This window comes from Grus americana, chromosome 18 (genome assembly GCF_028858705.1).
Source record: "Grus americana isolate bGruAme1 chromosome 18, bGruAme1.mat, whole genome shotgun sequence".
NCBI classification, from domain to species: Eukaryota; Metazoa; Chordata; class Aves; order Gruiformes; family Gruidae; genus Grus; species Grus americana.
The window spans coordinates 12,876,178-12,903,824 of record NC_072869.1 but is presented as its reverse complement, the minus strand read 5'-3'; the positions used below and the strand labels follow the sequence as shown (position 1 = coordinate 12,903,824).

At 48.1% G+C, this 27,647-nt stretch overlaps 1 protein-coding gene across 6 annotated transcripts in view; it reads left to right on the top strand.

The window, feature by feature from the left end:
• DNAH9 (dynein axonemal heavy chain 9) overlaps window positions 1–27,647 on the top strand; it is a 207,313-nt gene that overhangs the window by 38,409 nt on the left and 141,257 nt on the right. For 4 of the 6 annotated variants that reach the window (XM_054846794.1, XM_054846797.1, XM_054846796.1 and 1 more), the window contains 16 exons: window positions 1,579–1,731; window positions 3,654–3,779; window positions 4,439–4,678; window positions 5,406–5,566; window positions 6,655–6,811; window positions 7,665–7,769; window positions 10,580–10,737; window positions 11,051–11,189; window positions 12,387–12,674; window positions 13,139–13,349; window positions 15,640–15,767; window positions 16,254–16,362; window positions 17,052–17,199; window positions 18,787–18,961; window positions 23,215–23,388; window positions 24,132–24,339. In XM_054846794.1, coding sequence (XP_054702769.1) covers window positions 1,579–1,731; window positions 3,654–3,779; window positions 4,439–4,678; window positions 5,406–5,566; window positions 6,655–6,811; window positions 7,665–7,769; window positions 10,580–10,737; window positions 11,051–11,189; window positions 12,387–12,674; window positions 13,139–13,349; window positions 15,640–15,767; window positions 16,254–16,362; window positions 17,052–17,199; window positions 18,787–18,961; window positions 23,215–23,388; window positions 24,132–24,339 — 2,680 coding nt within the window. Of the gene's footprint in view, window positions 1–1,578; window positions 1,732–3,653; window positions 3,780–4,438; window positions 4,679–5,405; window positions 5,567–6,654; window positions 6,812–7,664; window positions 7,770–10,579; window positions 10,738–11,050; window positions 11,190–12,386; window positions 12,675–13,138; window positions 13,350–15,639; window positions 15,768–16,253; window positions 16,363–17,051; window positions 17,200–18,786; window positions 18,962–19,851; window positions 19,917–21,647; window positions 21,728–23,214; window positions 23,389–24,131; window positions 24,340–27,647 lie in introns of those variants that run through there. The other 2 variants (XM_054846795.1, XM_054846799.1) reach the window with 2 other exon arrangements.

The window sequence follows — 27,647 nt, the reverse complement described above, 5'->3', positions numbered from 1 at the left end:
ATTTCAGCCTGCAGAGTATCATAGATACATAGTTGATTGATACTTAAAATGGAGAGAAATAAACACAGGAAGCATAGAAAAGATACTGTGTTGAAATGCTCCATGGAGTAAGAAGAAATTCCTGGTGTTTTCTGTTATTCAAAACTATTTGCAGTAAAATAAAAGTAAATGTCAAGTAGGATCATACATGGATACTCTCTCAGCCTTTCCACTGTAGTTTCAAAGTCTGATAATTCCTAAAGGAGGATTAAATACACAACAATATTATCCTGTTGAACTGGGTATTGAACTTGTGCAGATCCAGGTGTATTCAGGGCTCCAGTGGCAGGATTGAACCAAGTGCCAGAGTATGCCCGAAGCCCTGCAGACTGGCCAAGGTCTGAGAACGGACAGCGGCGATTTGTGAGCAGAAACTTTTAGATGTAAGAAAAGGTTTCAGTGGTTTACTTAAGATTTGAACGGAGATTTGTTTATCTGGGGGGATGCTGAGTGCTCATTGCTTCTCAGAGGTACTTAGCGTCTTCCAGGATACAGCCCTGCTTGAACTACCAAGCTGTGTCCACCTGCAGGACAGCCTGTGAGAAGGAGTGTTGTAATTCTTTGCGAGGCAGCGAGGCAGAATTAAATGGACAAATCCACCTGTCTTTCTCTGAAAGCATTAGAGCACCAGGTATTGCGAGCTGTTCTCATTTCTCATCCCACCCATGGGAGTCTGTCCCTCTCCCTGTCTCTGGCTGTCACTGAGAGAGGCAGCTCCTGTCTGACACAGTTTTGTGAGCTGACCCTTGCTGTGGGAATGTCAGTCCTGGGAGAAGCCTTCATTGGTGGTGGCATGACACACGCAGTGATTTATCTGTGTGTTATGCAGTGATCTGGAAGAAGTGTTGGCAACCTGCTCTGCTCCCAGCAGGCAGGTGCCGATGTTGAGACCCTGCAGCAGCGATGCTGGCATCTCCCTGTTGGCTTTTCAAACTCAGCTGGGTGTGAGCAGGACAGGACTGAATTATTATTTTCCTTCTGGAAGACCGCAAGATGGATGTTTGGTAGGAAAGAGGTCTGGGCTGTTGAGATGTTTATCGGGTGTCCTGGGCAGAATTAAAGGTCCCTCTTCTCCATGGAGGAGAATTCAGGACCTTTTGTTGGCACTAAATTGATTTCTAGTAGTGAAAAAACAGGAAGATTCATAATGAAGAAAACTCAAGTGTGCTGAGAGCAGGATGAGGTGGAGCAATAGCTAGAGACCTCCTATCACTACATGTAGGGAAATTGGGGCTAGGAAGTCATGCAATGTTTGAATGTTTTTCTGTGCTTTTTCCTTATATGGAAGATTTCCCAATGGAGAAATATGGTTTATTAAGGCCTGTCTGTTTTCTAAATGATGTAGAAATAGGTGGAAGTATTGGGAGACACGGCAAGAGGCTTGCGTTGGCACTATCCTGGGCATGTATGAGAAGATGTGGTGCTACCAAGATGCTCAAGATCATGCTGTGTGAACATGATTGTGCCTGTGATGTGGGTCGTCATCTCCATTCTGCTTGTCCCATCTCAGTCGCTTTATTTATACAATTCTTTATGCAGGTTCAACGACATCTTTCCAAACTCTTTGACAACTTGGCCAAGATGAAATTCCAGCTGGACTCTAAGCAAAAGCCAACCAAGGTTGGTCTGGGAATGTACAGTAAAGAGGAGGAATACATCAGCTTCAGTGAACCCTGTGACTGCAGTGGGCAGGTGAGAGGGAAGACCTTGTCTGTCAAAACTGTCCAGCAGAGTCTGCTCTCCTGCCCCACTCTGGATAGGTGGGAGAAAGGGCTGTGGCCTTTTTCTAACTAAGGTTTTTTATTTGAATTTTTCTAAGACGTTTTGATGGTTAGTCTTACAGCTTGTTACAAATATCCTTGGTAAGGGAGGGGATGCAGATAGAAAATAGACTAAGCTGTCCCATAGTACCTCTGCATGGGTATTTTTTGAAAGAAAAGTTAAGTTTTTTTCCCTGTTTTCCAAATCTTCCTTCTTTCATGGGATGAGTTAAAGTATGAAATCTAAGAATCAAACTACTGTTCAGCTTACCTGTCCCTGTTGCACCTTTCTCCATGGACTACTATAGGAAGCTAAAGTACATAATAGCAGCTACTGACCTCCCCAGTGATGGAGCTTGCTTACATTTAAGCTGTTGTGGTGGGTTGATCCTGGCTGGAGGCCAGGTGCCCCCCAAAGCTGCTCTATCACCCCCGTCCTCAACTGGACAGGGGAGAGAAAATATAACAAAGGGCTCGTGGGTCGAGATAAGGACAGGGAGAGATCATTCACTAATTACTGTCATGGGCATAGCAGACTCAACTTAGAAAAATTAATCTGATTTATTACCAATCAAATCAGAGTAGAGTAATGAGAAATAAAACAAAATCTTATAAAACCTCCCCCCACCCCTCCCTCCTTCCCGGGCCCAACTTCACTCCCCATTTCTCTCCCTCCTTCCCCCCAGCGGCACAAGGGGACGGGGAATGGGGGTTGTGGTCAGTTCCTCACACGGTGTCTCTGCAGCTCCTTCCTCCTCAGGGGGAGGACTCCTCACACTCGGCCCCTGCTCCAGCGTGGGGTCCCTCCCATGGGGGACAGTCCTCCACCAACTTCTCCAACGTGAGTCCTTCCCACGGGCTGCAGTTCTTCACCAACTGCTCCAGCATGGGTCCCCCATGGGGTCACAAGTCCTGCCAGCAAACCTGCTCTGGTGTGGGTTCCTCTCTCCACGGGTCCACAGGTCCTGCCAGGAACTTGCTCCAGCGTGGGCTTCCCACGGGCCACAGCCTCCTTCAGGTGCCTCCCCCTGCTCCGGTGTGGGGTCCTCCACGGGCTGCAGGTGGAATCTCTACACCCCCTCATCCTTCCTCCATGGGCTGCAGGGGGACAGCCTGCCTCACCATGGCCTTCACCACGGGCTGCAGGGGGATCTCTGCTCTGGCGCCTGGAGCTCCTCCTCCCCCTCCTTCTGCACTGACCTTGGTGTCTGCAGAGTTTCTTACATCTTCTCACTCCTCTCTCCAGCTGCAAAAGCTGCTTCTAGGTTGCTTTTTTTTTAATTTCTTAACTCAGAGGCGCTACCACCGTCGCTGATGGGCTCAGCCTTGACCAGCAGCGGGTCTGTCTTGGATCCAGCTGGCATTGGCTCTATCAGACACCAGGGAAAGGTTCTAGCAGCTTCTTGCAGAAAGCCACCCCTGTAGCCCCCCCCCGCTACCAAAACCTTGCCACGCAAACCCAATACAACTATCTTCTCAGTGAGGGCTTTGCCTGTGAAATACTAAATTCATCAGGAATCATGTTCTGAAGTTTGGCAGCAGCTTTATCCTACTGCTGGCCCATGAGTGATTCTGTCATGGCCTGGAGGTGGAACACGCCAAAACAAATTGCTCATTGGTGGGGTTAATTTTGGTTTCTCCTATAGCTAGAGTTCAAGAAAAATCTGGCTTGTATTCTTGGTGTCTGGAAATAGATGCTAATCCTGCAGTACTAGAATTGGCAAAATCCACCCAGTCTGAGGAAGGCTTGTTTAACTCGAGAGATGAGATGCCTCTCCCATTCCCTATCTTCACTAACTACCGAAGGTGCTCAAGAAGAGCAAATGTGTTACTGTGATTTAATCTCTTCTCCAGGTTGAGGTCTGGTTGAATCACGTACTAGACAGCATGAGGGCTACTGTGAGAGACGAGATGACAGAAGCTGTCATGGCTTACGAGGAGAAGCCGAGGGAACAGTGGCTCCTTGACTACCCTGCCCAGGTATCTGCCACCACTCCTCATCTCCTCTCAGGCTGGTGCATGGGAAAGGCAGTGCTTGGCTTCCCTTTAAGTCCTGCCCTTCCCTTCTTTCAGTAATGGCCTCTAGCTGTGGATGGGGATGTTTCTGGCCTCCACTGTGCTGTCCAGGAGGGAGGAAGGATGAGTTCTCCTTTATCTTGATGGAGTTTCCAAGCTGAGCTCCATGCTCTGATTCAGGCTCCAGGGAGGACATGCTCTTGGCTCAGGGGTTCGGGCAGTGTCTGCTGCACCCCACGGGCCACAGGAAGCCTGTGCACCCAGAGGAGCAAGAGGTGCAGCAGGAAAACAAGATGGTGAGGGCTAATGAGAGAAAAGGGCCCTTCAGATGCACTTCTGGGAGTCTCGTGGTTTCCAGCTCTTCCTCCTCTGCTGTGTCAGGCATGTGAAAGGTGATGATTTACTAATAAGTAGCTGCTAAATGTGTCTACCACTGATATGATGTTTTAAATTAATGTCACGGGGCAGATCCCTGTTGTCCTGTCTGCTGTGATTACTGTATGAAAAAATACTTAATTTCATGTCACGGGTACTTCATCCTTGATCTCCCTCTGGATCAGACACTCTTGAACATAAGGAAGCTCTGGTGTTTTCCCTGATACTGAGCCAGCCCATTTCCCTAGGTGGCCCTTTCCTGCACCCAGATCTGGTGGACAACCGAGGTTGGGATTGCCTTCGCCAGGGTGGAGGAAGGCTACGAGAACGCAATGAAGGAATATCACAAGAAGCAAGTGGCCCAGCTGAACACTCTCGTTACCATGCTGCTTGGACAGCTCTCCAAGGGTGACAGGCAGAAAATCATGACCATATGCACCATTGATGTGCACGCTCGGGATGTGGTGGCAAAGATGATAGCACAGAAGGTTTGTGTTTGCAGCTCAGCATGGTCCTGTTTTGGGCGTTGGAGCGGGGGTTACAGGAGTGAAAGACCAACCACAGGCCATTCAGATCCCTGCCTGTCTCGGTGGGAGATACATGACTAAATTTACTCCTGCAGGGTTTGTGGTAAGGGGGCAGAAAGGTGCTGTAAGCCTGCAGTGCTATTCTGTATCACGGCCGTGCAACACCCAGGGGCTTGTTGTACTTGCCACACTGACACCGGGAGTGAGACTGTGGCCCTGTGTCCTGTTGCCCAGGCATGTGTTGGTGGATGATGGCGTTGCGAGTTTGCTGGGAGCATCCTCAGTTATGTCTTTAGAAAGTAAGAAAAAGCATTTAGGCTTTTCTTTTTGTAGCCTCCTTGGTCTGGTGTGGGGCCACAGGGACTCCTTTGGGACTCCCTTGTCCTGCATACCTCTCCCACACCACTCCCCTGTCCTTGACACTGTGTCCTGTGTCCAGCCCTGCAGGTGGGTGGGAAGGTGTCCCGAGAGTGCTAGGTTGCGGCTTTGCCTTCATCTGTGTCTCCTCGGAGGCAGCCAGGCTGCTCACAGGGTTTCTGGCTTCAAGGCTCACCTGGGCTTTGTGGTGCCTTGGCCCGATTTGTGGTGAAGTGGCCTGCCTGCTGGTTGTGAGACAGCAGTGGCCGTGGCTGTCCTTGTCCCCCTGTCCCCAGCCTTCCCATAATGGTGCTTTGTGGGTGTGTTGCAGGTGGACAACGCCCAGGCGTTCATTTGGCTGTCACAGCTCCGGCACAGATGGTCGGATGAGGAACGGCACTGCTTTGCCAACATCTGTGACGCCCAGTTCCTGTATTCCTACGAATACCTTGGCAATACCCCTCGGCTTGTGATCACTCCGCTGACCGACAGGTAAGTTCCTGGGAAACACTGTCATAGCTGGGCTTTGCCACGCAGTCAGAGGAGCTGCCAACCAAAGGTGGATTTAGTTTGGTCACCTGCATTCCTCTTGTTCTTTCTTCGTGGCCCAGCAATCCAGTGGCAGAGGTCTGTGTCTCACTTGGCTTGTGATTTGATGGTGGCACCCTCTGGGGTGTCTGTGCCTCAGATCCCGGGGTGGGATTCAGCTCATAGATTAAGATGCGCACCTGTGGGTGTTTGCCTGTGCACAGGATGTCCACACCCCATAGAGCTGCTGAATCTAGAAGGCTTTCATCCTGTCTTGAAGTAGACATCTACCACTTGGTTCAGTTGTCTCAGTGGGGACACTTAGGGTGACCTGAGATGCTCTGCATTGTCCCACCTGGCTTCCAGCTGCCAATCCAGAAGCGTGCAAGTCTCCTTGTCATATCTTTCCACCCTATGTGACATTCCAGTGGCCAGGAGCATCTCAGGTGCCTCCATGTTAGTCAGCTGGGCCAAGCTCCATTGCATTATCAGGTTTTGTTTGCCATATTGACTACAGCTGTGTGGCTTATACTGGGAGTATGGACACCCACATGTGGGCATCTCCCTGGTGTCCATCATCAGCATGATGGAGAAGCTTTGGGGCTTGCTGCAGTGTTGAGTGGGATCATTCATAGGCCATCTGAGCAGGTTTCTGTCAGTGATGGGGAATGGGATCCTTTGGGCTGAAGAGCACTGGGAAGCAAGAGGAAGGTCTTTCAGAAAAGCCAACCTTTTCCCATACCATCTAGACATGCCCAATATCAATGTGTGGTATGAGGATCCAAAGAAAGCACAACCTGGACATGAAGAGGTTGGCAGATGCCAGTGGCAGATGATGAGTGTCTCTTGGAGAAAGCACAGCTGGGCAGAGGTGGTAATTAATGCCCAAGAGGACTTTCAGCTTAGACATGCGCTCTGCTCATGTACTGCTTTGCAGGAGAAAGGCTCTTCTGAGAGCATTGCCCTGGTGCTATTCCTCTGCAGCCCAACAGTGACCTGTTGGACCAAGTCTCAGTCTCTTTCCTTTTTTCCTTCATCCTTTGCTGTGAAAGATGTTACATCACCCTGACTCAGTCACTGCATCTGACCATGAGCGGAGCACCTGCGGGCCCTGCAGGCACTGGCAAGACGGAGACAACGAAAGATTTGGGGCGAGCGCTGGGCATCATGGTGTACGTGTTTAACTGCTCTGAGCAGATGGACTACAAGGTACTGCTTCCACCTCGGCCGCAGTGCTGTCACGTGGGGCTGGGGTGCTCGGGGGCCCATGAAACCTGAAGGATGAGAGTAATCGAGCTGAGATCGCTTTGGTCCATCACCTCTCCTCAAAACCCTGCTACGTTCCTTTCTGCTGAGCACCTTTTTCTCCTCCTCCCTTTTCTTCTGTAAGACTCGTGCAAGGTTCTTCGGGAGGCAGAGACCTGAACTGTGCTCTCTGCCTTGTTACGCCTTCCCCTTCCCTTCTGGAGTTAGATTCCATGTGAAATGCTTCAAAAAATTTGACCTGTTCAGTTGAGACCGAGGCTGTGCTGATACTTCGACCCTGGTCACTTCTTCTTGCCATGCTCGCAGGCTGATGGGCCCTGGTATGGGAAGGGACCTGTCCTGCATTTCTCAGGATCTCCTCCCAGAATAAGGCCAAAATGTGCTGAACCTTCAGCCACTGCAGAACGCTGAATTGTGAGCCTGAGTCTTGCTCTCTGCCAAGCACGGTCTCTCTTGTCTGGCACGGTACAGTGATTTTGGTGGCCTCAGATCATATTTTATTCAGCTTGTGAGCTCTCCCAGGAAGCGGGGCCGTCAGTAATTCAGCACAGGTGACCTTTAAATGAAACTAGTGCACAGATATATCGAGAAAGTGCAATTAGCAAATCAAGTGGCAAACTGTGCAGAGCTATAAATATTATAATTGAGTTGTGCCTGCTGTTTCCATGCACTTTTCTAAATACCCACAATAGACTGTAAATTGCTATAAATAAACAGGCTGGGAAATAAAATAAATTTTTTACTGGAGTTGATTCCATTTGTGATTTCACTCTTGTAATTTTTTTTTTTTTTCCAGTCTTGTGGGAATATTTACAAAGGCCTTTCCCAGACGGGAGCCTGGGGCTGTTTTGATGAATTTAACAGGATCTCAGTTGAGGTCCTTTCTGTGGTTGCTGTACAGGTAAGTGGAGAAATGCTCGTAAGTAAATACAACCAAGGCAGAGCCATGCTGCAGCCTTTGGAGTGAGGGTAAATATGGAAAGTGCCTGTTGCCAGTTTCAGTTCCGTGTGTAGGCAGGTGAGGGATTATATCCCAAGATTAATCACATGAACATCACAGCACTGACAAAATGTAGCAGTGATATGCTGCAAACATTTTTGTCATTTCTTTTCTTCCCTCATTTACAGCATTTGTTTTGAGGCAATTCTTTATAGCATCTTTTCCCAGATCAGTATACACCGTGGCTCTGTACCTGTTCCTTCCTTCCTTCCTCCCTCCCTCCCTCCCTCCCTCCCTCTTCACATGGCTGTAGATTTAACTCCAGAGTCTGTCATGAGAGCTCTGCAAAATGCCTTTGGAGGGTTTTCCCGGCCGAGTGGCACGCTTCGAGGAGGAATGCGTGCAGCCCCGTGGGTGCAGCGTTGTGCTCCTGGGAGCTGGGTCAGCTGGGTGACACTCGCTAGCAGATCTGCAGCCCTTGCTTATGTGCTTGCCTAGGATGCCCTGACGCTGTGGGATTAAAGCTAGGAGAGAGCTATTTGAACTGTGCCCAGCTATGCATAGGTGTTTTCCCTGTAGAATGATTTCTTGGCTCCTCTGTAGTTTAACTGTTTAGTGCGTTTTATTGGTGAATCTCATGTGAAGCACAGCAGAGTCCTGGGAGAAGGGCTGGAAAGGAGACTGCCCTCCCCGTCACGCTAGAGCCCTGTTCTTTTGTGCTTATATATAATCTGGCACTTTGCCTCCTCCTTCCCGTCCTCTTCCCTGCCCACAAGGAAATCCAGAATTACTTTATTCAGGGGAAAGGACTGCAGGCAGAGAGGCGTTCCGTAGCCTGGCCGTACGTGCCCAGTGGGTGGTGAAGGGGCACCCAGGGTAAGTGCTGCAATTGTGAATCTCCTCTGCAGGGGCTAAAATCCGGGACAGCCCAGGTGTAACCGTGGGGCAGCAGGGTGAGAGCAGGCCCTGCTACCTCTTCTGGCCCTTGCTTTGAAGGAGGGCTGTGTCTGGATCTTGTCCAGATCCTAAATCTCATGAGTATCCTCTGGAAATGCCGGGTAAATCCAGCTACCAGGGCAGTTTGAGCAGAGGGTGGGTGCTCGACTGCACTGTCCAGACCAAGACAGCTCTGACATGGGCAGAACCAAAAGTTTTGAGCCTTGGGGAGCTTCAGTGCTGAAAATTGAGGTGCCAAAGTGTCTATGTTCTTCTGGACCTAAGTGTCAGCTGAGTGCAGGTTTTAGGAACCCAGTGTCTGACTGAGGTGCTAAATTCTTCCTAGAACCACTTTGGGGCTCAGTATTGCAGAAAGAAAGATCTAGAGCTCAGAAGTTTCTACACTTTTGTAAATGTTTCGGTCAAAGACATTGTTCTGAACCTCTCCATGAACTCCTCACTCTTCTCATCTCTCTTTCACTCATAATTGGTACCTTATGTGACATCCCAAAGAAGCCCCAGGCAGATACAGGAGTTTATGTATCGTTCCCTCTCAATTTCCCTTCTGTCAGGTTCTAGTTTAAAGTTGTCATTGAAAAAAGTCTTTAAGGATCTTAAAATAAAAAGGGAAGCTGAACAAAAGAAGCCCAGATATGACTCAACTGCTAATGGTTCCCTTGCTCCTGGCTGGAGCACGGCATCTGAAGGAAGCTGCACGGCTGTCATTCCATCATCATGTCTCCTGGCTGCTATTAGGAGTGTAACCATGGCGATGTTTAATTGGCTGTCTTAGTCATGCAGCTAATGTCGATATGGTTCCTTACAGAGAAAAATTCGATTAATTGCTTAACTTTAAGATGGCAAACAGAAATAAGGTTAAAGTAGCAAATACAGAGAGATTTCTCCTTTGCCGAAGTGCTGTTTGCAGAAAGGTGATCTAGCTTTAATAAAATTGCTCTCTTTGGAAGGTGAGGAATGAGAAGAACAAAGCCACAATCGGGCAAATATAAAAAACAATATAATATTAGTCAGTGAAGGTGTCAGGGGAGGTTTTACAGCTTCTGCCTTGTGGTTTTGGTTTTAAATTAAGCATCTGATATCCCAAAAACTTAAAAAGTGATATCAAGTGATCAGTTTGCAGTTGAGTTGAGGCCAAGTTCATTAGGAAATTCTGCTCCTTTTCTGGGTGTAGTCAAGGAACAGAGCAGGCACAGGAGCGTTTTGGGATGTCATGAAGAGCAATGGTGTGTGGGGAGAGGTGAAGACAGGTGAAGGGAATCAGGGGCCCATATTGTGTCAGACTCTTGGGAGTGCATTTGGGTATTGGATGTGTTGTGGATGCCTGGAGAGTCCTGCATCTCATCTCATGCATCTGGGCCTCCTGCTCAGTTGGGAAATTCAAAGAGATGATTTAGCCTTTGGTGGTGTATTTGCTGTGACATGTGCTGAGAAGTGTCCCACAGATGATGTCAAAAGCCAAGGTGAGATGCAGGCAGCGTTGGGAGTGTTTCCTGCTCCTGAGTTGTTCTTCCTGACCCATGTCCATCATTGTCTTATGCAGCAAAGATGCAAATTCTTGCAACTCCCCTGCACCTTGACTGCTCAGTCTCTTCAGCTCTCTTTTCTGCTTTGTCAGAATTTGATTGTGATGGGAGATTGATATTGCCATACAGATTTGCTCCAGTGTATAAAGCTTTGTACGGTCAGTAAAAAACCAAAACAAAACAGTGATAAGCCCCATTCGTCATGGGACCAAGTGTAAGGAAGGCAACACTGCTGTCTGAAGTGTTTTTCATAATTGAACACCAATACTATAATACAGTCTTGGTTTCTAGGTGAAGAGTGTGCAGGATGCAATACGGGAGAAGAAGAAATCCTTCAATTTTCTTGGAGAAGACATTAACTTAGTACCCTCGGTAGGCATTTTCATCACCATGAACCCTGGTTATGCAGGGCGAACCGAGTTACCTGAGAATTTAAAAGCTCTCTTCAGGTGAGTCCAGGTCAGGGTTTGTGACCTGTATTATAAAACTGGCAGAAATGGTCTTTTGGAACATCCAGGCTTGACTTAATTTCCTTGGGGAATTCACTTGCATTGGGGATTCACAGATGGTTTCTGCCTTGCGCAACAAGCCCGGGTCTGGGAATGCCCAGGAAGGGCAAAGGAGCTCTGTCCCTTGCGATGGGAAAGGCAGAGTGTGACCTGGCTCATAGGAAAAGACCTGGAAGATAAAGCTGCAAATCCACTGCCCCTAAGACCTGTAGTCAAGAAATACGTGTTCTGCAATCTTTTCTTTCCTTTTTAGGCCATGCGCAATGGTTGTTCCAGACTTTGAGCTGATCTGTGAAATTATGTTGGTGGCCGAAGGATTCATTGAGGCCCGGGCATTAGCCAGGAAGTTCATTACTCTATACCAACTCTGCAAAGAGCTCCTGTCCAAGCAGGTGAGCCCGCTGCTGTGGCTGGATGGTACGATGACGCCTGTTGATCTCCAAAATCAGCAGAAACACGGCACGCAGCCACTCAGCTCCATGGCTAAAGCTTCACAGCTTTTATTTAATAACTGTGTCTGTGCTAGCTGCTGGGAGAAGAGAAGGTTTGTGATCATCAGAGCAATGAAGTTTTCAGACTGCTTTACTGGAGGATCTCCAGAGTGAAAAGCAGCATTAATGGGAGAGGTCTTTCAGTGGGCTCAAATGACACCATGTTTGGAGTAGTGTTCACTGACCCTTTGCTTTCCAGTCTCTTAGTTCCTGTTGATTCTCCTGCCCGCACGGGATTTATGATGTCTGTTCCTCTCTGAGTTCAGCCTAACGGTTCCAGGTCGGGTCACATTCAATGCAAAGCAAATCATATTTTTTCTTGTCATCATTTGCCTGTTGGGTCCAGAGAAGAGCTGAATTGGCACTCTAGATGGAAAACCTGATCTTGGCTCTGTCAGCATGAGGCTGGGTGGGAGACCCCTTATCACAGAAACTTTGTGCTGTGTCTTGGAGATCTTGGTGGAAGCAGTGGCCTCCCCCACAAAGCAGTCAGCTGTTGAGCTGTGCTCTGGAGGGTGTTAACAGAGTAGAAATATAAAGAGTTGTTTGTTGGCTTGAGCGTTTCTCTCGTGCCTTTTTGTGGTCCTCTTTCAGCAATGTCTTTACTGGCCCCTGCTTGGTGGACTGCCTCTGAGACCAAACACACTTGTAATCTTGTGATGGGCAGGATGGAGAAACTTGGGTGTTTGGGCCCTCATAATGGACTAACAAGCCTTTCACCTTGGCAGCTCCTGCAGACCCAGGGGTCCGGCTGGCCTTGCTCGAGCTGCTTTATGATTTAGGTGAAACAAATTGCTTAGGTCTCCAAAGTGCGAGTTCTACTGCTGTCTTGCTGCCAACTGTGAGCCCACGTGATGGTATGGACAGGTGTATTATTTGACTCTTTAATACTGTCCCTGACAGGAATCTCACCTACTAAAAGGGACATCAGATAACTCAGGCTGGTGGAGGTCTCTGGTCATGATGCAAATGACAGATTTGGATGTATTTCCATTGCTGACTTACCTGGCAGTTTGGAGATGCTGGTTCTTTGTCCTACATGGCGATGTACTATCTAAGCATAAACTCATCCCTCCTTTTTTTCCTCTTTTCGTGTAGGATCACTACGACTGGGGCTTGCGTGCTATCAAGTCAGTGCTAGTTGTTGCTGGCTCGCTCAAGCGAGGTGACCCAGAGCGACCTGAAGACCAGGTTCTCATGCGCTCTCTTCGTGACTTCAACATCCCCAAGATTGTGACCGATGATGTGCCTGTGTTTATGGGGCTGATTGGGGATCTTTTCCCTGCGCTGGATGTGCCTCGGAAGCGTGACCTAAATTTTGAGTCATTTGTGAGGCAGGCTGTGCTGGACCTCCGGCTGCAGGCTGAGGACAACTTTGTGCTCAAAGTAAGACCAAGCGATCTTCTGCTGTACCTACATCGCCATCAAATCATTTGGGTTTTCTCAACCATCTTTACTTCTACAAAGAGGGCTCTGCACAATATTCCCCTTGCAGGCAGCCCTTGATAGAGGACAGTCAGCTATGCTGGGGCTGATGCAGTTGTACCTGGCCCTAAAGCCAGCACTGGCTCAGTCTCTGAGTTTACAAAGGGGATGACTCTTGTAGGCTCATGAAAATGTGGCCCCTGGAGAGCAGAGCCTCATCAGCTGATGGCTGTAAATAGTGCTGGAGATTTGTTTGCGCGCTGAGGATATCACCCATCATGATTAAAGTGGCTAGAACAAACTCAATGTCAAATCCATTTGTGTCTCTGGGTTACATCTTTCTAAAGAGGCCTGATGGGAGCTATTTTGTAGATCTGAACTTCAGTTTGGCATCTTTGTCTAAAATTTGGGAGTGTTTTTCTCAGGTGGTGCAGCTGGAGGAGCTGCTGACGGTCCGGCACTCTGTCTTCGTGGTGGGTAACGCAGGCACGGGCAAGTCTCAGGTGATGAGATCCCTGAACAAGACTTACCAGATAATGAAGCGACGTCCTGTCTGGACAGACCTCAACCCCAAGGCAGTCACCAATGATGAGCTTTTTGGCATCATTAACCCAGCAACAAGAGAATGGAAAGATGGTAAATACCTTTTCATGCCTGAATCTGTGGATAAAGAAGGATATTTTTAATGAACTTCCTGAGCAGCAGCAGGATGACTGGTTCTTTGTGTGCAGGTCCGAAAGCCCAGGTGCTTGTCTGTTGCTCCCAACCACGTGACAGTTGTTGAAAGGATACATAGGATATTTTAGCTTTTTGATCTTCGTGTGGGGGAAGTGTAGCATAAACCTACTTTATCCTAAGAATAATCATCGTGTCCATTAATACCAACACTTGCCAGTTCCTAAATGGAGCAGGCAGTTTTTTGGGGTTGGCTGGACCGGTGATGGAAGAGTGTTCCTCCTGCCCTATGGTGTGCGCTGGGGTCTCCCAAAATGTGCCATCCCCAGGTTTCCATTCTGGTAGCTCACATGCAGCAGCCTCAAAGTGGTGTTTTTCCACTTAATATTGCTGCCCGATCTCTGTAGTACACCAACATTTGCCAGTCTGTTGATCCTGATTACTCCTGAGGAAAATAAGATGAGCGTTTAAAACTTGCTGAAAGATTACAGGAATCTGGAGTGAAAATTTCAGTTGTGACTCATACGTAAAGGCAGCTTTGATTTACATGTGCGGCTGGTTTGGGAGGTGTGGAGGAGGTAGGGGAAGACATTGCCGTAAATCATCCTTGGCCAGAAGTCCTCCAGAAGATGAGCTGCCACCCACCTCCCCTGGCCCCTGGCACGGACCCCTCCTGACGCCCTGCTTTGCTCCAGTACCAGGGTTAATTTCTTTTTAATTGTAATTAGGAACCCTAAATCAAAGTGACAGAGGACGTGTGGGATACAGCCTGAACTCTGCTGACTGGCTGCAGTGGTGGCTGCAGACCGAGGACTGCGGGTGGCACTGAACAGCAGGAGGGACGCGGGACAGGGGGCTGCCAGTGGTTTCTGTTCTGTAACATTTCAAGGGAGCTTACGGGACTCCTCCCTGAGGTGTCAAGGCAGAAACCTATTTTCTGCATTAACCATTCCTGAAAATTTTGTTTCTTGTTGTCAAAGACCAGCAAGGCCATCCTCACCACGGCCTGACAAGAGCTGACGTGTTCCCTTACGGATCAGCCCCTTCTTTTCCTCTTCCCCTTTTCATCCTCACTCCTTTCATTATCAGGACTTGAAAAGGTTGTACATGTTAGGTGGTAAAAGGTCCCACAAAAGAATCCTAAAAGTGTTCTTTGTAGAAGCAATCCCTTCTTTTAAATCCCAAGACCGCTCTGTGCTGTTGGATGCACAAGGTGAGGAGAGAGGCACTTTCCTCTCCACTGCTGTCATGGTGTATATGAGGGAAGCATTGATGCTCTCAGACGGTAGCTGTTTCTGATACTAATGATGTCGGAGCAGTTTCCAAGGCATGTGTCCAACATGTGAGGAACTGAGTCAAGGCAGAGCCAGAGAAGTGTTAGTTTTTTTGACCCCATCTCAGAATCACATACCTGTTTCAGGTGAGCTGTTCTGCATTTGTTGTGCACAAGCTTTGTCTTCAGTCATATAATGGCACTAGGTCCTGATCTGGATCGCAAAGAATTAACTTGTCCCGGAGAAAAAAAAAAGTGTGCTTGTCACAATTCACTAGAAGAGGGTTTTTTTTTTTTTAATGTTTGCCTGATGTTTTTTCATGAAGACCAGCAGCTCCCTAGGTATTTTCACGTGTAGAGGAGAGCGATAGTTTTGTGGGGTTTTCATTTGCTCTGCAGTACTGCTGCTCTATTCCCAGCCTTCTTGGTCTTCTTAACATTCATTATTTACTCCCCTCGAGACGCTGTATCCTCTCTGTCTCCTTGATTTTACTGACATTTTGTTCTGTCATTCAATGTCATTCTTTGCTTGTTCTCCCCTCAATCTCACTAAAGCCATGACCTAGTGTTTAATGCATCTTGATTTCCCTGATACACTTCGAGTCACAAAAGAAAAAAAATTTATAAGAATTTCCAAGGCATATTCAGATGGTTTTCTCTGCATTGTGTAATTCATGGCTTCTTTTGCCTCCGAGTATCTGCTCTTCACTTTTCTTATCCCTTATGATTCTCGGTGGGAATTGAAGCTTGTGTGTAGGTCTGCAGTGATTTTCAATGCTGGTGACTGATAATGTTTTTTTCCTCAAAGCAGACTAGACCCATATCGTGATATAGTAATATTTACATACAGATGCATAGAGTTTTGAATGCTTAAGAGGAAAGCATTAATTAGGATCTTTTTTAGTAAGTTGCTGGAGAAAACTGTTAGAGCGGGTGTCAACTTCAGTGTCCATCAACATATTCCTGTCACCCTCCCAGGACTGTTTTCATCAATCATGCGAGAGCTGGCCAACATCACACACGATGGTCCCAAGTGGATGGTACTAGATGGAGATATTGATCCAATGTGGATTGAGTCTCTTAATACTGTGATGGATGATAATAAGGTAATGAATGTAAGTTAAAGAAGCTGGTATTCTTTGACTGCATGGCATGATTCTGCCTAGGAGAAATGCAGATGCTGAAATAATATCTCCTAGTATAATGCAATTGTCTTTCTTCAGATATACCAAACAATATTGCATAAAGAAAATGGTACGTGAGGGAAATAGCTCAAAGCATGTTTTCATTGGAATTTCCTTTTCCTGGAGAGTTGGGCTCATGAGTAACTGCAGATGTCCTGTTCATAACTTCAGGTCCTTTAAAAATCGAGTGGGGTCATAATCCTGCACCTTTTTCCCCACCCTAAGGGGGTGCTGTTCATTCTAGGTTGTAGAAGAGAGAGGGATGGTTCTACTACCTGCTAGAAATCAGCTGCTTTGCCTCGAGGAACTGGGCTGACAGCAACCAAGCTCTGTAGTGCAAAGTGCTGAATGCTTTTCGTTGCTATTCCGGGGGAGACATTAGTCTGTCTGTCTGTCTGCCACGTGCAGGTGCTGACCCTGGCAAGCAATGAGAGAATCCCTCTGAACCCAACGATGCGGCTGGTCTTTGAGATCAGCCACCTGCGCACAGCCACACCAGCGACCGTGTCCAGAGCGGGTGAGTCCTGGCCTGAGCTTCACACTGGGATTTTGCATGAACCAAGTAGGACCTAGTGCCATGAACCAGCCTTTTGTGGGCAAACTTGGTTCCTGTTGAAAGTACCCAACCTGGGGTTGCAGCTGCCTTTGGTGGACAGGGCAGGTTCCTGAAACACATAGACAAACTGAGGATCCTGACCCCAAATCCATATGTGGAGCTGTCATCCTGTTGGAGATTTACCCAGAGCTCTCTGACTGTTGACAAGCGATCATGGCTTCAGCATTGCCGAGGGAGTCCTCCTGTGGTGCAAAGCCCTGTGTGGGCTTGATGAGGAGAGGGACAGTCCCTATCTCAAAGAGCTCTTGATCTTCTGGAGAAGTGCATGAAGTATGGGAGAAGGGAATGAACGTGTCCCCTAGTTTTACACAAGGGGAAATGGGGCCCAGAGCAATAACATGACTCAGGCAAGACCATGTTCTGAATTTGGGCCAGGGTCATGAAGAGTGTCCTGGTTTCCTGAGTTAAGTCTCTTCACTGTTGATGCTTCTACTCCGCAGTGGGGCAGGAGGAGGGGGTAGGTATTGGGGCACTCAGCTGTATTTGGCAGGGTTTTAGTTGTGTGAAGGTAGCTGAGAAATTCTGCTGGAGGGAAGGAATAGTCTGCACTGTGTCCTTACTATATGTTGTCTCTTACCCTGGGCCAAAAGGTATCCTGTACATCAACCCATCGGATCTGGGCTGGAATCCCCCAGTGAGCAGCTGGATTGAGAAGCGAGAGATCCAGTCCGAAAGAGCCAACCTGACCATTCTGTTTGATAAGTACCTGCCGATTTGCCTGGACACCCTCAGAACAAGGTACCACCTGAAGAGGGATTGTATCTCCTGGGCTAGCGAGTGCAGGGGGACAGACGGGCTGTGCTGTGCTGGGCTTGTGCTGCACATGGCCCTCCTCACCCCTGAAAGCCCTGAGCAGCATTGGCTTAAGCTCAGAGAAACAACAGGGCAAGGTGGGGGAGCCAACTCTCCAGCCCGTCCTGTGTTAGTCAGATCTGGTTTTCATCTTATTTTGATTTGATTGTTTCTGTATTTCTTGTACCAATTCTCTGTCTCTTTGAAAGCAAGTCCAGGAGATCCTAAAGAGAAAGTTTTTCAGTCTCCTGATGTGTCAGGCTAGACCTGAGTCCACTCCATGAGTTATATTTCAGTAGAGCAGGTTTCTGACCACTGCTGAAGGAAGGTTTTTAGTATGCAGCATGGAGGGAGCAGATCCTCTTTTTCCCTCTTCCCATTTCTTTTCCTGCCCCTCAGTGACAAGAAGGAAGTTGGTGTTTGTGGGAGAGGATGGGATTGCTCTACCAGCAGTTCTCTCTTGAATTTCTTTCCTGATGCATTTGAACAAAATGCAGTAAGTCTGTGTGGGCATCCAGCCTGGACGTGTTTCTTGGTTGGACACCAATCCAATGAATGTGAAGAACTTGGGTATTTAGAAGGACCCTGGTGCTTCTTGACTTTAGTTTGCTTTAAAGCAGTGCCCACAGAGAAGTCGTGTTTCTTGCTTATCATGGGAGAAAACTCTGTTACTCATACTGTGGTGAGGACTGTCCAAAGAAGAGTCCCACCAAACTTGAGTAAGGGAGCTTCTCACATCCTCTGCTTGCTTCCTATAGTTGCACCTTCATTTAAATTAAAAAAAAAAAAAAAAAAAATCAATGTACAATTGTGACACATTGACCAGAATGGGGATGTGACAGAAGGGCCTGCATGAGCGACAGCCATGGTCTTTGGAAGTAGGAGTTGGGCAACTTACTAGGGAGCTACTCCTTGGGGGACCAAGCTGGTTATAGCTGTTGGCAGCAAAGTCCATCGGACTTTTCCCACTCTATTTGCTGAACATTGTGTCAGACCGTGAAATCCAGGGGATTAGCTGCAGGCAACCCTGAGCTGAGTATTTTGGTAGCTTGCTTAATTCAGAAATTGTAGAACCAACCTTTCAAATAGCTATAATTACTTTATAGAGGACTTCAGTGCTGCTACAGTATTAGTTTGGAATTCTGTAAGTGTAGCTTAAATGAATGTAAAATGGCAAGATGAAAGGGTTTATTTTATTACTCCTCTATTTGACCGCTTTTGAACTCATCGTGTTCACAGGAAATCATTGCCTTTAGCAAGTCTTCCATTTTACTTCTTTCAAGGGGATCAAAGTTTTAAAATGCTTGAAACTTCTGATTACTGTTATTACTTGTATATGTGCCGGTGCCAGCAGGTCCAAGGGAGAGAATGGGAGTTCTCTTTATTGCTGTACCTGGGAATAAGACACGCATTGCTGACAAGCAAAATGCTAATATTCTGAAAAAGCATTTCTAGGCTTGTCTTCCTGGGTTGTGAGCGACTGCATTGTTGGACCCAATTATATTTCATGTGCTTTCAATTTCCATCCCTTAGATTTAAGAAGATTATTCCCATTCCTGAGCAGAGCATGGTTCAGATGCTGTGCTACCTCCTCGAATGCCTCCTGACGGAGGAGAACACACCTCCCGACTGTCCCAAGGAGCTTTATGAACTTTACTTTGTCTTCGCTGCAGTCTGGGCCTTTGGTGGATCAATGTTTCAAGACCAGGTAAGAAGGAAGATGCTGCTTCAACATTTTTTACACAGGGTTTTGTTTGTGGGGTTTTTTTTTTATATACTTTCAAAACATAGTGCTATATCAGTAACATTGTTTTCCTGGGGCTCTCATAGAGGTGATAGTAAACTAGAAACTTGAATGCAACAATTCCTTTTGTGAAAGGCCTCATTATCCAGGTGTAACACCACAGGAGAACGGCTGAGGGGTCAAGCGATAAAGGCAGAGGGATGTTTGCTTATGCAGACACATTTCACTGGGGAAAAACATGAGGTTAATTTATAGAGGCCAGTGGATGTGCATAATGTGATCAAATTAAGACTGACTTATCAGATGAATGTGTCAGTGGAGCAGTCTTTCAGCCATCTGACTGCACATGTAGATGTTGCGCTGTATAATGCAAACCAGCTGGTGCTGTGTCACCACTGGCTTTTATTAAACATATGTGGATGTCAAGAATTGGCTGACCTCGATTTCTGATAGAAGTCCATAAGAAAGAGGGGTGGTCAGCAGGGCAGGAGGGGCTTTAGGGATTGTGTGCTTCCACTTAGGTGGAAGTAGACAGTGGCTCTGCTCTTTGCTGGGAGCATGCTGAGAAGGTTGAGGTTGATGGTTGTGGGCACTCAGCTTGATCTCCCCTCTGGGCAGCCAGCTGTTGGGTGGCCTCTGGCATGAGCTGCTGGGCTCAGTCAAGCTGTTGGTGGATGGATGTCCACACTCAAGACCGTAGTGCTGGAGGGCACAATCTAGAGATGAAGATTTTCTTGGGCCAGGAGGATTAATCAGGTTGTGGATCACTAGTGTTGCCTCTGACATTCAAAGTACGCTCGTGTCTGAGAGGCAGAGGAAGACAGGGCACTTACTCTCCATGCTGCTTCCCACAGTACATCTATCCTATGGATTAATTGCAGCTGTCAGGCTCTGAATCCATCAGCTTGCATCAGACAAGGTGGGTGTGATCTTTTCCATGGTGATATTTCTCAAGATCAACATTTGATTGTGTGCATTTTTAGCCCCCTTTCAGGTCCTGATCCTTAAAACATGGGAGAAGCAGACATTTCCAGTTGCTTTGGTGGGAGCTGTAGACTGTGAACAACAGGGATCTTGGGAAAGATCTTCTCCAGATTTGCCTGGGGAAAGCAGGGTTGTGCTGCTGCCTCTGCCCCCCATGTTTTCTGTCTCTCCCTGATGTCTTGTGCACAGGAGAGGAGAAACAAGCATTTCCTTTCACCCTGGTGCCCTGTTCTGCCCCATTTCCCGTCCGCATGGCTCAGCTCGGCACAGCAGGGCTGTCTCTTGATTTGCAAGTAATTGGAAAAGATGCTGCTGTTTTACAACTTCCAACTGTTAACAGTAATAATGGACAAGACGACAGCGGTCTGCAAGTCACAGCCCTGCTGCCAGCACTGCCGACATTGGGGCCACCCTTGGCTCCGCTCCATGGTTTTGTGCCCGTGCTTGCAGGATGGCTTTCCATGCCCTGTTGGTGTTGCTTTTTCCAGATTGGCGTCGGTACAAGCTGGAGATTTTTAATGTGGCCGGTTCAGAGGCAGGCAGGAGAAACCTGAGGCACTTGTGGAGGGGTCTAAGAGCACGTGTGGCACTTGACAGCCTAGATTTTGTGTACCGGGTTTTCAGCAAGTGGCACAAGGACCACTCTGAGTAGTGCCAAGTCTGTGGGTGGAAGTACATCGGGCACCTGCTGGAGCTGCCTGCTCTGGTTCTGCCACTCTCTCTTGGGTGGTTGCATCTCTTGGTCAGAGGATATCTTATCCTCAGGGCTAAAGCACGTCATCCTAATGTGCGGGTCTGCCCAGTGACAGGGCACTGCTGTCAGGGGCTCAGAGATCCATATCTGGTCTCCAGTGGGCTTGTGTCAAGCTCTGTGTTGTCTGGAGTATGTGGGACGTCTCTCCATGGACCTGACACCAGAGATCCTTCCCCAGCTCAGGTGGAGGCACTGCTGCTCGAGGGCTCGCTGGGATCTCTTCATGTCTTATCCATGTGCCTCAATGCTAGACTGTCAACGTCTGCCGGTCTCTTCACATTCGCTTCACACCAAGGAGCAGATACCTCAGGAAGTGATAAACAGCACAGCTCAAGCTCAGCTTAGTGCTCACTTGGTGCCGTCATGCCACCTGGCCATTGAATGGCCTGTGCGACACCAGCTTTCTTGATCCTTGTGGAGGACTTAACCCTCCATTTCCTATCTGCCAGCTGGGAAATACTCAGCCTTTGTGTTGTCAGTGTAGGATGACTTTAAAAAAAACCCCACAACAAAGCCTGTTGTACAAGCTGCTGTCTAATTATAGGAGCTTAGAGGTCCTTGGGCGAGTTGGCTGAGCGCAGTCACGTGGCAGATGGACGCTGCGTTCCCCCGCGCCGTGGTGGAGTCGGTACCTGGCATCGCAGGCTTTGCTGCCCGCTGCCTGCCTGGCTCCCCGCAGAGCGGCGGGCCGGACGCAGCATGCTCTTGCCAGGCGGCTGTGCGGGTTGCAGGAGGAGCTGTGCTGCGCGGGCACAGCATCCCTCTGGGAGGTTTGACTTTGGACTGTGCATCGCTGCTTGTGATGCTCTGTAAATGTCAGAGCTGAGAGTGCGAGGATACAGCGGTCCGAGTGAGGGGAAGCCTGATGAAAAATGATCCAATATAAAATCTGTTTATTGCTCTCCATTGAAGGTGCCCTTCGTGCTGACCTTTTGCTGCCGAAATGTCAGGAGAAACAGTCTGGAAGGCTTCCCGCTACTCTGCGCTTGTTGGTGGGTAGCGGGGCCCCTGTATAAAAACAGATGATAGATTTGCCATTTCCAGGCTCTGAAATTAGCGGAAATCCATATGGGGCTTTTATTAAGGAAGCAGTTTGAGTTCGACACCGTTCTGGCAATAGAGCCGGGGCTAGAGTGGCTCCACTTAACTGCCTGGTTGGGGAGGGCGGGCAGCCCATCACAATGCAGCTGCAGGCAGTTTGTCTGCGCAGGGGTAAGGACACCCTTGTGAGAAAGCTTTTAGCAGTGATGCACGTCGCTCTCCGCTGCAGGCCGCTCTGCTGCCGGTGCCGAGGAGTTATAACAACAGGAGAATGGAGAATTACAGTTATTCTGCCTCTCTGAATAGACTGCGAAATCATGGATACTAATAATGTGTTTTTCAAATCCTCTGGTCTTTTGATGGATGGTGGCTCAGGACACTTTACAGAGGACACTCGGTTCAGTTCAGCTTCAGTCCCAGGTTTCCTGATGGAGGTTTAGCAGCCCATGGGCGATGGGCCGGCTGTCCTGCCTGGGCTTCTGGCCTGGGAAACCACGTCAACTGGCTATGGGGAGGAGACACCCGCAGATGTCCCAGAAGAAACTGTGCTGTTAAAACTGGCTAAATCATGCATCTGGTATTTCACAGACATCTTTTTAACAGCACTTTTCCCCTCCTTCCTCCACCCACTGCCCCCCAGGGCAGAAGGCTGCAGTCCCCGTTGTCTGCATGGGAAGACGTTCAGGTGGAGTGACTGGCCCAACGTCATACAGGAGACCCAGGGCAGGGGAGGGGACTGAGCACATTCTGCAAGTCCTAACCCAGCATCTGTCCTGACCAAAACTGTCACCCCAGCTCTTGAAAAAATTCAGATGCTCACAAATCTGCATGCATGGAAAGACACAATGGGGAAAGAGAAGGAAGCGGGTGCTTCCAGGCGATACAGCAGGGCAGAAACACAGCAGAGCCAAAGGGACACGGTCCCGTTCTGGTGCTTTGGGACACTGGTGTCTGCAATCCTGCTTCTCCAAAACATTGTGGCTTGAAAAGAGGCAAGAAGACAACTAAGTATTAACAGAGTGGTGTGATTTATGAGGAAAGGCTTTAGTATGCATGCTTTGACTAACCATGACCACAGATGTAGACGGATGTTGTGTCCTTGTCTGTTGGAAGAAGTAGGCACCAAGAATCAATCAAGGGGTCTGTTTAGTCATAGGCACGTATTTCTCTTTTTCAAATTGATCCATCTATCTAATCTCAGACATACCAAGAGTGATCAACACGGAGGATGAATTATTTAGGTGAATAAATAGGAGTGATGAGAAGAAATGAAGAAAATGAAAAATTAGGCTTAATAATAGGAAAAAGGATAAGATTGTTATGTTGTGGAATATATTTTAAGGACTAATCCCATTCTGGTGGACTGGGATAGATAACATTCTCCATCACTAATGAATTTCTCCAGATTAGCATATTTTCTCCACTTTTTGTTTTGCAGCTCGTGGACTACAGAGTGGAGTTCAGCAAGTGGTGGGTGGCAGAATTCAAGACTATCAAGTTTCCCTCTCAGGGCACAGTCTTTGACTTTTACATCGATCCGGAAACAAAGAAGTTTGAGCCTTGGTCTAAACTTATTCCCCAGTTTGAATTTGATCCAGAAATGCCATTACAGGTACATGATCCTTGCATGCTTTTAGTCTGGGAGGAGTACGTGCATTTTAGTGACTGTACACAGGCATTTCAATGAGGCCTCAATAAAGGTCAAGCACTTCATAACAAGGATGGCATTCTTTACGAGGTACAACTAAATTACCCATCTTTCTTTACCGTGCATTGACTGTGAAGACACATCCTCCATCCGTCTCCCAAATATGAGCGATGTACAAGAGGGTCAGGCTCAGAGCACGCCATGACCCAGGAGCTGGGGTGCCCAGGGCGCAGGATGGGGTGTGTTTGGCCTGCAGAGAGAAGCGAGATGTGAGACAATGTAGTGACAAAGCCCCTGAGACACCATGTCATCTTTCTGTGTGGCTGAAAATAGAGATGCTTTTGTGATTTGGACAAAAAATGAGAGTTTCTCAGGTAGTGAATTGTGTTTGCCAGATACACTTTTCTTTCCTTTTAGAAGTGCCACAGTGAGCAGATGACTTGTAAAAATTGTTGCTGTTTTAGCAAAATGTGTGTTTGTGGGGAGATCCAGATGCTGCTCCCAGCATCCAGCTGTCAAGGTTTCATCTGTACAGACAGTTTGATTTTAACAGCTGGCAGCAGCATATCCTTCCCTTCCTGGTACAGTCTAGAAACTGGGGTTACCTCACTCATTCTTGGCTCTCCCAGTTTTCCTTCTTCCCAGAACATGGCTGTGGGGTTGTGGCAAGGATGGGGACTCTTACCTGCTCGTTATGCCCCTCTCAGGCTTGCCTGGTGCCCACCACTGAGACGGTCCGTGTGCGGTACTTCATGGACAGGCTCCTGGAGCACCAGCGCCCGGTGATGCTGGTGGGCAATGCCGGCACGGGGAAGTCTGTGCTGGTGGGGGACAAGCTCTCCTCGCTGGACACGGATGCATACATGGTGAAGAAGGTCCCGTTTAACTACTACACCACCTCTGCTATGCTGCAAGGTAAGGCAAGGGCTGAGTCACAGGACTTCTGCCTGGCAGGTTACCAAATTCCTGCGGGAACTGGAGTGGGGTGTGCACTGTGGTGCTCAGGGTAAGACCTGTGGACGAGCTGCCTGCGTCGTTTGTGGGCACTGCACTGACGTCCGCAGACTCTTAAATCCCACTGTGAAACTCTCAGGTCAGCGGACCCCTGGCTTTGTGGAAGATGATATTTCCCAACATGAGGATTTGAATTCCAAACATGACGAATCTGGTTCAGGGCTGTGCCAAAGCACATGCTTAAATCTGCTGCTGTTTTGTACAGCACACAACTGATATTTGACTTGAGGTGTGTCTTTAATATGCTTGAATTTAAGCCCATGTTGAATAGGATGGGTTTCTTGGCTAGGATCCAAACTGTTCTCAGGGTGCAATGACGGGAATTGCATCCCAATTAGCGGCGAGGATGGTGCCAATGGGTATGTGCAGGCTGCAAGCCAGGGCTGCCGGTTCCTGGAGCTGTCCTCCTCGTCCTGCCGCAGCCCAATGTGCTCCCATGGAGCAGTTCCCACATCCCCACCTCCCCGGGGGGCACGGGGCTTGCTGGCCCTGGGGACTCAGAGCCCCGGGGAACTGCTGGCCCTGGGGAAGTCCGTAAGAATATCGCTGATGAGGATTTTGGCACATCAGTGCAAAATGGAACTTGTGACCAAGATAAGGTCAGTTTTGCTGTGTAGTCTCTTCAGAAATGAAGAGAAGGGAGGGAATTTTTGAAAAGTGGCTCATTTTGGAATGGTGTTTTCATTTTGAGTTGACCTAAAGAGAGATAAAGTAATTTTTTACATGTATTTATTAACCAGGAATGAAACAACCTGCTTTGTTTTGAATTGAATAACAGCTGTGGGTCACCGTAAAACAAAATGTTTCCTTTATGTAGCTTCGTTTGAACCAAATATCGTGAAACCCTTTAACTCCCCCAGCCCTATATGGGACCCCCATCTCTGAAGCATCAGGCAGACCAAGGAGTTCACCTTCACCTTCTGCGCTGCTCCTGGCCCAGTGGTACTAGGCGGGGACATGCTCATGGCCAAGATCAATGCCAAGGCTCCCAGCACCGCAAACATTGTAAGAAAGGTGTCGGAGCTGAAGATTGCCACTGGGACTGATCCGCCTGCAGAGAGGTGACCGCGCAGGCTCAGCCCACGCTCCGTAACCTGGGGCCATGTCGTGGGGCCACGTCAGCTTTCTGGGGCAGGTTTGAAAGGTTTCTGGTCTTGCTGGTGCCCACCGCCCAGGCTCTCCTACTTGTGCCCATCAGCCCCACGGGATGGTGCCTGTGCCTCTGCCCGCAGTGTGAATGCAAACTACCTGGGTTACATGTCCTTCGAGCAAAAAAAAAAAAAAAAACTGGTAAAATCTCACCATTGGGCCAGTCCTGCAGCCCTGTGCAGCGTGATGGTTAGAGCCTCCCTTTTCCCCTCCCAGGTGCCCCTTTTCCTTTGCTCCCCATGTGGGGTCTCCATGAAATGCCCTTGCGCCGGTAAATGGGCTGAGCTGGCTGTCTGTCCGCCCAGCTGCCTGGGTGGGGGAACGTGGGCTCATTTATCTCCATCGGGATGGGGCGAGTGTGTGCAGGTGGGGAGATTTATACAGGCAGACCTGGCAGCGCATCCCTATTTACTCTGGCCGTGAGCTATGGGCTGAGACAGCGACTTTTTCCCTCTGCAGAGAGGAGCAAGTCATCTTGCATGTGGATGAAGATGTGACTGTGAGATTTGCATTGGGAAGCATGATTTATACTGCTTGGCCTGGTTCCCTACTGCTCATTTTTTAGAGTTAATTTGTCCCTTTTTGTGTTGTTTGTCAGTTGGCTGCTTTTTTTCCCCAGCAGGCACCTCTTTAAATTTGTAAAATATGGATAGAAAGCAGTTTTGGAGGTTTTTGGGTTCTTTTTGTTTTGGTATTTTTACTTAAAAACCTGAAAGCCAGTAATTTCTTAGACAAGGTGCCTGTTGGTGCGGAGATTTATAAGGTGCAGAGCATGCACCCTTCAGGGGAAGCGCAGGTATGTGGTTCAAACCATCCTTGTGGGCCCTGTGGCTCAGAAGTGCCATGTGCGTAGGGGTTAAAAGGAGCCAGACACCTTTCTGCCTGAGCCTGCGGCCAGTTTGGGGATTTTCTTTGGTGTGTTGTGACTGAATACCACTTTCTGTGGCATTTGTTGCTCTCTCAGCTCATTGCCCTGGACCTCCGGTCTGCTGCTCTCTCTGCTTCATGCCCTCTTGGATCTCTGCTCCTCCTTGCTCCTCTGTCAGATGTAGCCCGGGCTTCTCTCATTCAGCACCTTTCCACTCCAGATCTGCCTTGAGAAAATTGCAATAAATGTTGGGGTGGTTTTTTTTTTTGTTTCAGGGTTTTTTTTCTTTTCCCCCTTGATCAACAGCCAGCAAGCAAGAGGAGTCGCAGTTGCTAAGTCTCGTTTGCAGTGGCTGTTTCTTTCAGGTGCTAATTTGAGTGTGAAGGATCTCAGAGGCAGAGACATGGACCCTTTATTCGTATTGTGAGATACGGCTTTGAATTAAAATGCAACTTTCACAAACATGTCACTTGATCCCTAGTAATTACATTTCAGTGTGATGAATCTCCTGCATACTTTTTTAACCTCAAAAAGGGCTGATTTTATATGTTAATTAAGCACTAATTAAATTTAAATTAAATGCTTATTTGAAACACTTAATTTAACTTGCTACCAGATTTCAAATATTGTAGTTTTATCGAAGGGGGAAAGATACTCCACTGAGGAAAGATTAATCATTTTTCTTAGCACAATTCATTCCTTTGTGCAGCAACTGTCTATGACAAGAAATCAGCCGAATTTTGAGTAGTGGGAAAGACAAGCTGTCTGCAATGCACCGAAGCAGTAAAAAAAAAAAAAAAAAAGGTGTTTTAAAAGATTTGTGGTCTGAAAAAAACCTTTGCACATGATAATGAATGGCTTCAGTGTACATTTTCACAAGGAGATTTTTATAAAAATTCCTGGTCCCGTTTACATTTGCCCGTCTTCCCTAATTACAAGGAATTGCTGCTTACCATGCTGCTCTACAGCACCTTGTAGGTGTGTTGACAACCCAAAACTTTGTAAATGAAAGAAATTCTGCCTCCATCTTCAGGAGAGCAGTGAGCCCCTGAGACCGAGGATGCTCTCTAAGTCAGCACGCAGCAGAAAACCCACCCCGGGATCTGGGCAGAGGAGAGCTGCTTCTGTTTGCTTTTCCACTTACTGAGTCAGTAAAGGTTGCTTGGGCTGCAATCAGAGGAATCAATAACCT